This window comes from Takifugu flavidus, chromosome 9 (genome assembly GCF_003711565.1).
Source record: "Takifugu flavidus isolate HTHZ2018 chromosome 9, ASM371156v2, whole genome shotgun sequence".
Classification (NCBI taxonomy): domain Eukaryota; kingdom Metazoa; phylum Chordata; class Actinopteri; order Tetraodontiformes; family Tetraodontidae; genus Takifugu; species Takifugu flavidus.
Genome location: NC_079528.1, coordinates 8,448,210 through 8,458,484, shown reverse-complemented (window position 1 = coordinate 8,458,484; position 10,275 = coordinate 8,448,210). Strand labels below are relative to the sequence as shown.

The 10,275-nt window shown below is 52.8% G+C and overlaps 1 protein-coding gene across 1 annotated transcript; it reads left to right on the top strand.

The window, feature by feature from the left end:
• Window positions 1-42: 42 nt before the first annotated feature.
• Window positions 43-9,694, top strand: ccdc69 (coiled-coil domain containing 69). Its single transcript, XM_057043527.1, has 8 exons — window positions 43-481; window positions 5,433-5,487; window positions 6,905-7,083; window positions 7,154-7,315; window positions 7,390-7,491; window positions 7,575-7,694; window positions 7,783-7,880; window positions 8,012-9,694. Exons 1-8 carry the CDS (start codon window positions 461-463, stop codon window positions 8,178-8,180), a joined length of 906 nt encoding a protein of 301 aa, XP_056899507.1. The 5' UTR covers window positions 43-460; the 3' UTR covers window positions 8,181-9,694.
• The last annotated feature ends 581 nt before the right edge of the window (window positions 9,695-10,275 follow it).

The following is a 10,275-nucleotide window of genomic DNA, read 5'->3' as shown; positions in this document are numbered from 1 at the left end:
CCTGCTCTCTGGCACTCGTGCACCACAGAGTGCCAGGCTCTTCCCCCAGGCGGGAGGCTGCTCAGCTCACTCTCAGACCAGAGTGCAACATTCTCAATCTCAACCGGATGCCAAAGTTTTCATGGAACCGTTTTTATTTCTTGGTGAAATATATTTTTTTGTAAATTGTTTTTCTTTTGACACGCGAAAATAAGGGAGAGAGGCCGGAACTACAGCCGTGCGTGTACCGTGTGTTTTGCCATCGTGCTTTTGTCCACATTTAATAGTTGTTTTTGAAGTCGGCCGGAAACTCGGGGCGAACGAGGCGTCCCTGAAGGCAGCACCGCAAAGCTCCGCCCTCGCGGTTTAAACTGTGGTGCGTTCACGGAGTTTTAAAGAGTTTGAAAGTTGTCAACACACAGAAGAGGAGACCGATCCGAGTTCTGCTCCTGGTTCTGGTTCTAAATTCGGCGGTGGAGGAATGGGCTGTACCCACAGTAAGGTGAGCAACACCGAAGCCCCGTTCGGTTCCGAGGCGGGGCCGCTGAGTCGCGGGCGGCGCGAGGCTCCAAACGTGCCGAGAATGAGCTCCGGGGAAAAATGGAAGAGTTGCCAGAAAAACGCTTCTATCCACCGTCTCCAGCTCCGTGCGTGAACCGTGCGGGGGACTCTTAGCCCAGTTCCACCGCAGCAAGAACATTTAGGGATGGTGAACCTCGCGAACATCTGTTTTTCATCAGCTTGGATCTTTTTCCCACGTTGCGGTGACGCGATGAAGAATTAATTGACTAAAGCCCAGAAACGTGTTTTTAGTCCCACTTCAACATGAGGCTGCGCGTGACCTGCAAGTGACCTTTTGGGCGTCACGTGTTCGTCTAACATGTTCCAAAAGATGATTTTATTCCACAATGTGTGAGTTTAAATCTGTGTGTGTGTGTGTGTGTGTGTGTGTGTGCTCTTGCTACAAACCCAAGACTCATTCTACCATCAAAGTGGGGACCTTCTGGCTGGTCCTCACCACTTGAAAGGACTGTTTGGAGGCTACAACCTGGTTTTAGGGTTGAGGTCATCTTTAGGGTTGAGGTCATCTTTAGGGTTGTGTGTGACGTCCCGGTCGCGGTTCGAGCCAATGCAGACGTCTATGAAGGTCCTCACAGAGATAGCAGTGCGAGGACGTGTGTGTGTGTGTGTGTGTGTGTTCGGTCAGAACCTCAGCTGTTGTTCTCCAGCAGTTATTGATAGAAGGTGACGGAGTCCTGGCGGGGGTCCAGCTCAGACCCCCCAGCTGATAACGTGTTATCACACGCGTGCGTCTCCGAGGATCTCTGATCCAGATTCTGGAGCGCCTCGGTTCTAGATCAGGTATGGAGCCAGTAACCAGGCGGTAAACTGGTGTCACTGGTCTGACTTTCAGCGCTGTTGTTCCTTCACCTCCTGGTTATTAATATCACATGTGGCCATTATGGTGAGGTTAAAAGGTCAAACTTTGGTGGTTTCTCCAGCGGAACTGGTGACCAGTTTAGACGCGGTTGCGTAAACGTGGGTAAATCTTTGATTGGCTCAGAATAGAAAAGCTTTAGCGGCTCAGTGAGCTGCTGGCAGCTCGGTGGCGTTAACACGCAGCGCTAATAAGCCCCGCCCACCTCCGGACCGGGATGGCAGCAGATACAGACCCGATGTTTGTTTCCTACGGGCTTCGCCGTGGTCTCGGTCTGGAGCCGCTGCAGTACCACCGGTGGCCACTGGGCGGGCCGCGTGAGGGAGGGAAACTAATCACATGACCACGAGGTCTGGGCGAGGAGGTTGGGGAAGGTTGGCGTCCTGAGGGCTGTTGTTGAAAACGCCGGCGTGGCGTGACAGCGCTCTCGTCCTGAGTCCTCCACATGATGTTTTATCCAGGTTGCCGGGGCAACGGCAAAACAAACGACAGATGTCACGACATCAGTGAAGAAGAGAGTCAAAGGAATAAAACAGGAGTCAGACTTGTTGACGCGCGAACCTGCGTTAATATCGGACAATATTAGATTATTGAGCAGCATCATGTGACCTGATAACGCCGTCCCTTTATCCACCGTTGCCGAGCAACTCTGTGATTGGTCCGTTTCAGTTTTCTGGTCAGCTGATCGTCTCGGGTTCTGCTGCTGAGCACAAATATTGATCAGAAAAACTGCTGGACTCTTTAATCTGAGCCAGGTTCTAGCCCGGTGTTCTAACCCGGTGTTCTAACCCGGTGTTCTAACCCGGTGTTCTAGCCCGGTGTTCTAGCCCGATGTTCTAACCCGGTGTTCTAGCCCGATGTTCTAGCCCGGTGTTCTAACCCGGTGTTCTAACCCGGTGTTCTAACCCGGTGTTCTAACCCGGTGTTCTAACCCGATGTTCTAGCCCGATGTTCTAACTCAGTGTTCTAGCCCGGTGTTCTAACTCGGTGTTCTAACTCGGTGTTCTAACTCGGTGTTCTAACTCGGTGTTCTAACTCGGTGTTCTAGCCCGATGTTCTAACTCGGTGTTCTAACTCGGTGTTCTAACTCGATGTTCTAACTCGGTGTTCTAACTCGGTGTTCTAACTCGGTGTTCTAACTCGGTGTTCTAGCCCGATGTTCTAGCCCGATGTTCTAGCCCGGTGTTCTAGCCCGGTGTTCTAGCCCGATGTTCTAGCCCGGTGTTCTAGCTCGGTGTTCTAGCCCGGTGTTCTAACTCGGTGTTCTAGCCCGGTGTTCTAACCCGATGTTCTCTAAAATACCATCAGAAGTTGGCGTGGAATAAGCCACGCCTTCTTCAGTGATGAAAACAGAAACTTGTGTTAATTCTTTTGTCTGATCAGTCATTTTTTATTAGTTATTTGATGGAACGACCAAACGCCGTTGAAGTCTGCTCTGATTGGACGGTACTACTTCTTTGATGTCAGTGATGTCACTGGATCAAGATGGCGGTGGCCTCGTCCGGGAACGTTCCTCGTGCGGCCCGTGTTAGTTCAGGAGCGTGAGCGGAGCCACGGTAGCCGTTTCCTCCTGCCTACCGTCCCCATGCTAAGCTAAGCTAACTGGCTGTGATTGAAGCATTTTCTGTCAGCGGTTGTTTTCCTTAACGAGGACGACAAACACGTGAAGGTCTGACTTGGTTCCAGGCTCTGACGTGAGCTCTGGACCTGAGCCCGAACGCCGGCGCCGGCGGCAGCTGCTGTGGGTGTTGTCAGCAGCAGTGGGAGGAGTCTGGTTCGTGGTTAAAACGTAAGATGGGGCGCACGCGATGCCTTCAGGTGCTGCTGGAGCTCGTGGGCGGACTCAGAAGGACCGGATCAGGTCCCCTTAAAGGGTCTCTAGCTCCGCCCCCTGGGTTTAAATCATCCAATCAGGTGGCTGGTGGCATTTTACAGAATGATGCTGTTTTTAACTGCATAATTCTTCATAATTCAGTCTGCTGCTCCGTATACAGAGATCACATGATCACCTGATCACATGATCACACCCATGCGTACCGAGGTCGCGCCCCCCTCCACAGCGTGGAGACACCCGGGGGTGAAGGGGCGCTCGGGAGGGCAACAGCTGGGGCCCTGCAGAACGACCTCTGGCACGAGTGTGCACGGTGCCTCAGGGGAACCGGGTCTTGGGCGGGTGCAGAGTCCCGGTTCTGCTCAGCACAAGAGTCTCCTGAAAGTTCTGCTGCCTCCATTCTGGTGCAGCGGGCCCGGGTCCGGGTCCCACCAGCGAGGGGACGAGGGGACGAGGACGTCATCGAGGTCGGTGGCGGTTCTGTTGCCTTCATGTCACCGTCCTGCTGCTCCTGTTTATGTTCAACAGATTTATTATTACTTTGGAATCTGGAGTTGGAGGCCAGTTTTGTGTGTGTGTGTGGTGTGTGTGTGTGTGGTGTGTGTGTGTGTGTGTGTGTGTGTGTGTGTGTGTGTGTGTGTGTGTGTGTTATATTTTAGGGTGTGACTTTGCTTTGACAACGAGTGGAATGAGGCGATCCAGCATTCCATCCTCTGCGTGCAGCTTGAGTAAACGTTGTCGTGTCTGACAGATGAGCTCACGCAGCAGAAGGTCGGTTGTCACGGTTACTGAACGTGGAGTCAGAGCGGTGACGTCCAGACAGTTTCTCCGCTACGTTTTGAAGTTGAACTTTTAAACGATAACCCTGACCGTGTGTGTGTGGCGCGCAGTAGCGTGTGTTTACGGTTGTGTGTGTGTCCAGATGTGCTCCAGATGTGTTGCTGCTCACTAAAGCTCAACGTTTAATTATCGATAAAATGCAGCAAAGTCGCTGCAACTGCAGTAACAGTGCATGTCAGGTGTGTATGAGGTGTGTGTGTGTGTGTGTGTGTGTGTGTGTGTGAGTGAGTGTATGAGGTGTGCGTGTCAGGTGTGTGAGTGTGTGTGTGCGTGCATGTGAGGCATGTGCATGTGAGGTGTGTGTGTGTGCGTGTGCATGTGAGGCATGTGCATGTGAGGTGTGTGTGTGTGCGTGTGCATGTGAGGCATGTGCATGTGAGGTGTGTGTGTGAGGTGCATGTCAGGTGTGTGTGTGTGTGTGTGAGGTGTGTATGTGTGTGAGGTGCATGTCAAGTGTGTGTATGTGTGTGTGTGTGTGTGTGTGTTCTGTAACTGGGATGAAACCATGTTGGATTTAAAGTAACTGCAGGAAAACCTGATTGGTCACGTGACAGTGCAGAAGTCATGTGACCTGAGACGTGAACGTGCGGTTCTGAGGATGAAGATCCTCATCCTCCTCCTCTTCCTCCTCCTCTTCCTCTTCCTCATCATCATCATCATCATCATCATCCTCCTCCTCTTCCTCTTCCTCTTCCTCATCCTCCTCATCATCATCCTCCTCCTCCTCCACCAGACCTGTTCCAGACATTCTCTCTCTGAGTCGAGGTTGCGTAACACCAGCGGAGTGTTCAGTCATGTGGAGAAGAACCCAACTTTCATAATGAGCTCCCTGTTCAGATGACCCGAACCAGGACAGCAGAACCAGGACAGCAGAACCACAGCAAGCTCCTGACTTCCTGTGCAGAACCCCCAGAACCTCAGGTCCTTCAGAGGTTCTCCCCAGACTCCTGCAGCATCACAGATGACCACGCTGGACCTCAGAAGTTCTGAGTTCTAACGTGGATTCCAGGCTGGTTTTACTGGAGAAGATCCAGTTCGTCAGGCTGCCCCCCCACACGGAGAGGCTTCTTTGTTCAGAACCCACCAACCTTATCGGCACCTAAAGATGTTTACAGCCCAAAAGTGCTGGGTTCTGGTTCTGGTTCTGTCTGGTTCTGGTGCCAGAACTGGACAAGATGGCGCTAGCGAGCATGTTCTGGACTCGGTCGTTGTTGCCGTTCCTGTTTCCTGTTTTGAGTCGTTGCGACTTGGTTGAACCCGATAATAAATGTTTTTATAGCGTTGGTCTGTTGTGACGTGGCTTCTTATCCTCCACTCTTCTCTCTGTTTCCTGTCGTTTATCAGAAGAAAAGCAAAGGAAAGACGGCAGAGAAGAAGCAGAACGGTGTCTGTGATGGAGGTGAGTGGTTTGGGCTTTCTTTGATCTCTGCTCACTTCCTGTTTCATAACCCATTAAATGTCACATGATTCACAGCAACTTTTCTCTTGAAGTTCCTCCTTTTCTTTTTAACCTCAGACATCGTCTCTGATTCCACTGCGGCGTTTTCAGGCTTCCTTCAAAAAATACACGTGTCATAACAAACAGCAGTAATGCTAATGCTAATGCTAACAGATGAAATGAGTGGTGCTGCTTTGATCTCAGGGAAAATCATGACAAACCATAAATTGGATGGATGGATGGATGGATGGATGATGGATGGATGGATGATTGATGGATGGGTGGATGGATGGAGGATGGATGATGGTTGGATGATGGATGGATGGATGATGGTTGGATGATGGATGATGGATGGATGATGGTTGGATGGATGGATGATGGTTGGATGGATGATGGTTGGATGATGATGGATGGATGATGGTTGGATGATGGATGATGGATGGATGGATGATGGATGGTTGGATGGATGATGGATGGGTGGATGATGGATGGATGATGGGTGGATGATGGATGGTTGGATGATGGATGGATGGATGATGGTTGGATGATGGATGTTGGATGATGCATGGATGGATGGATGATGGTTGGATGGATGGATGATGGTTGGATGGATGATGGTTGGATGGATGGATGATGGATGGATGATGGTTGGATGGATGATGGTTGGATGGATGATGTTGGATGGATGATTGATGGATGGTTAGATGGATGGAGGATGGATGATGGTTGATGGATGGATGGATGATGGTGGATGGATGTTGGATGGATGATTGATGGTTGGATGGATGATGGATGGATGATGGTTGGATGGATGATGGTTGGATGGATGGATGGATGGATGATGATGGTTGGATGATGGTTGGATGGATGATGGATGATGGATGATGGATGATGGTTGGATGGATGATGGTTGGATGCAGACCTTGAGGAGGAAATCCTGGAGCTTTGTTGTGTGTGTGAACCAACATCAAAGCACGGTAGCGTGACAAGTCCCAGCAGGAGCCGTCGTCATGGTTACGAGCGGCGGATGTTGCTGACTCAGCGTTCTTTGCTCCCGTTTACGAGCGCTCGCCACACAACCGTTTCCTCCCCCTAACAAGCCCAGACAGCCGCCGCCGCCATCGCTACACCGCAGACTTTGTTCTGCTCTCAGACGGCGTTTTCATCTGAAGCTCCGGGCGCCTGAAACGGATCAGAACCGGATGTTTGTAACGTTCCCATAAAGAGGGAATTTGGTCCGGTGGCCAAACGTGCCTGTGACTCCAGTGAGGTCAGCTGGACTTCAAAGGTTCCATGAGATCAAAGAGAAGGTGCCCCTGGTGGAGGGCTGCAGTGCGGCTTGGCCCCGCCCCCTCTCATGTCTGGGACTCGTTGGCAGGGCAACGGGCGGCAGGTGGGCAGGACGTCTACCTGGAGAAGCAGCTGGAGCAGTTTGAGTGGCAGCTGAGGACTCTGAAGGAGGTGCTGTCGGCCAACGGGAACCCGGAGAGGGCGGAGCTCCTGAAGCAGCACGCCGACGAGGAGGTGTGCGCCCTGGTCCTGAGCCTCCTCGACAAGGTAGCCGAGCTTCGCCGGCGGCGCGGCGGCGTACGCGACCACGACGCTCCTGACACGCCTGAATTCACAGGTGAGGACGGAGACGGCGGCCGACCTGAACGTGCTGCACGAGCGGCGGAGCAAATGTGCGGCGGAGGGATACGAGAGGAGCGAGGCGGCGCTGAAGAGGAGGCACGAGGAGGAGAAGACCCGGCTGACGGAGGCCTTCCGGGCGGCCGAGGACGGCCTGAAGGTAAACGGCGGCGTCAGGCTCCTCCCACGGCGGCGTTGACGGCGTTGACAGCTGCGTTTGTGCTCTGGCTGAAGGTGGAGGTGCAGCAGCTGGCGGCGGAGCTGCAGGACTACGACCAGCTGAAGACCCGGGTCCGGGAGTCCACCTTCAAGAAGGACCTGCAGAGGAACATTCAGGTGCTGCCCCCTGGTGGACAGGCGGGGCAGGTAACGCCCAGGACCACCCCCGCAACGTTCCTCTGATTTCTCTCCCCCTCCAGGCCCACGGCAGCCCAGGTGCATTCTGGGAGTCGGAGCAGGAGTCCCTGTTGTTCGTCATCGAGATGAAGAGCGAGCAGGTGCAGGAGCAGAGCAGGAAGCTGCAGAACATGGAGGCTCTGGTAAACGCCGCCGTTTCCTGCCGCCCCAGGGGGGCGGAGCTCCGTCCCAGGAGGGCGGAGCTCCGCTGAACGGTTCCTCTGTCCGCAGGTGGAGAAGAACCTGGCGCTGGAGGACCAGATCGTCCACGTGCTGCAGCAGAACGAGGATCTGAAAGTGCGAATCGACAACTGTCAGACTCTCATTCAGTACGTTCGCCGCTCGCCACTGTGCTGTGGCTCCCCCTGCTGGCGCCCCGGAGTATGACACCCGGGGCCGCTCACTACTGCCACCTACTGGCCCCCGGCGTCATTGCGTGTTTTTTTCTTCTGGTTCTCAGGCAGATTTCAAGGGAGGAGCAGGACCTGAGGGTGGCGCTGGAGAGGCAGACCGCCATGAACCAGAACCTTTCTCAGGAAAAAGAGCAGCTGATGTTCAAGCTGAGGCACAGAGACTCGTACCCCAGCATCCATCTGCCCACCATGGTGCAAGAGCTTGCACCCAGATGATCACGTGACCCGACGGGGACCAGACTGCGCAGCGTGGCCGAGCACGCTCAGCGTGAGTTCGGCCTGGGCCACTTCTCGGCAACCTGTTCGGCACTCAGAATCGGCTCTGCTCACTTCAGAACTGCGGGTCCCTGAAGGCATCGCCGCCACGTTTACAGCCGGGAGGCCTGGCGCCGTAGAAGCTGCTTCAAACTGGATCCTTCATTCTTTTAATCGGTTCTTTAACCTTCGAGGTTCTTCTGAGTTCAGTCAACGTGGCCATAATCGGCCTCCACGACCACGGCCGTTACCAAGACGTCAATCTATCTGTGCACGTGCAGTGGTAAACATCCACAGCTCTCCTTTGGTTTTTCAGAACCAGCCACGTTTGATAGCCGACGTGCCTACGGCCGCCACCTGGGCACGGCGAGCTGTGACCCACTCACGCTCAGGCCGCCGCCGGTCGGCGTCATTTGGCCGGTAACTGTATCAGGCAGGTGACATTTAAACTGGATAGCTGGTGGGCTAAACGCTTGACTGGATGATGTAACGTTAGCTATATTTGCAGCCACGCTAGCTGCTAGCAGCGCTGCCCCAGGACGTGCTGGATGTTTCGCTCTCTTGAGTTCCTTCTAATTCTTTTCCCGTTTGTTTGGTGCCAGGCTCGTTTCTCACCGCACGCTAGTTTGTTTTTAACCCGTTTTTTGTTCATTTGCTAGCAGAAACTTTCAAAAGTGCGTCTGCAGCTTCAACGTTCCACTTCCTGTGTGTTTGACGCCCGGCCGGACCCTCTTCCTCCGTCGCCCTTAAAGACTTTACACTGATTTATTTCTCCTGTGAACAAATCCACTCATGGCGGCGCCGACGTCGCTCCGACATCACTGGTCTCACCTGGAGCTTCTGTCCTCCAGGTTCTCAGGATAAAAAGGAAGATCCTAAATTTAAGGTGGGAGCTCTTTGCAAACCCGCCGAAACATCAACACTGAAACCAACTGACAGAGTGTGAAGTTGGCCCCAGGACTGCTATCGAAGGGAGAAAACCACTTCAAACTCTTTCAGTAAACCTCAAAGTCAAGATTCTCAGCATCTGATAATTAGCTAAATGGATCTAGCGCCTGCAGCATCAGAGGGGTTTTTAGCGTACGTGTAGCTAGCGGCTAACATGATTAGGCAACAGCACGTTCAGGTTGTGCAGCATTTGGTGTTTCCAGGAACCCGGATGGACCCCTGCGGACAAGACCTCTGCTCTGTTCCTCGGGGGTGTTTCAGGGTTTTTGGTCACCAGGACGGGAGATTTATGGGATGTTGTGTTGCCAAAAAAACAAACGCTTGTCAGTGTTTTCTTTCTCCTTATGCACGAGCACTTTGATTTTACAGTTTTTACAAGAGATTTTTCTGTGTAAAACAGTTTTTTTTTCTTCGCCTTCCAGTTTTTTTTATGTACAAAAACTTGTTATCATGCCCCTGTGGGTTTAACCCCAGTTTGTTTTCTTCACTTTTATGATTTTCATTAAAGAAAACACTCTTCAAAACAAGTCGAGTTGGTGATTTCTACGTGCACGTTCTCACGTTGGCAGCATATTTAGGTGCGGGTTGTAATGACCAGCGGTGCCCGCGGGGGGGCAGCACAGCTCAGCTTCATCCTCCAACAAACCAACCGGAATCAAAAACGCGGCTCCGGAAGCACGAAAAGACCCGAGACGATCCTCAGATTATATCGATTTCTGGGCCAAAACACATCTGTGGTTTTACTGTATGTGTGAGGACCTCGAACCAGGAACATTTCCGGTTCATTGGGAATGTTGGCAGTCGTTCCCAAACCTGCACAAGAGTTCCGACACCTCTGACCTGCACTTAAAGAAGCGACGCTTTGAGTGACCGAGCGGATGTGAAGGGATCAGTGTCAGCGCCTGTCTGACAGGCTGTGTGTGTGTGTGTGTGTGTGTGTGTGTGTGTGTGTGTGTGTCTCAGACCGTTAGCCACGGGTCACGGCCTCTGCTGTCATGTCACGGCGTTCCCATGACACTTCACAGCCACCTGGACACACCTGGAAGAGAGCAAACCCATGAAGAAGAAACCTGAGGACGAGACGCGTCCGTCATCACTCTTCTTCTCC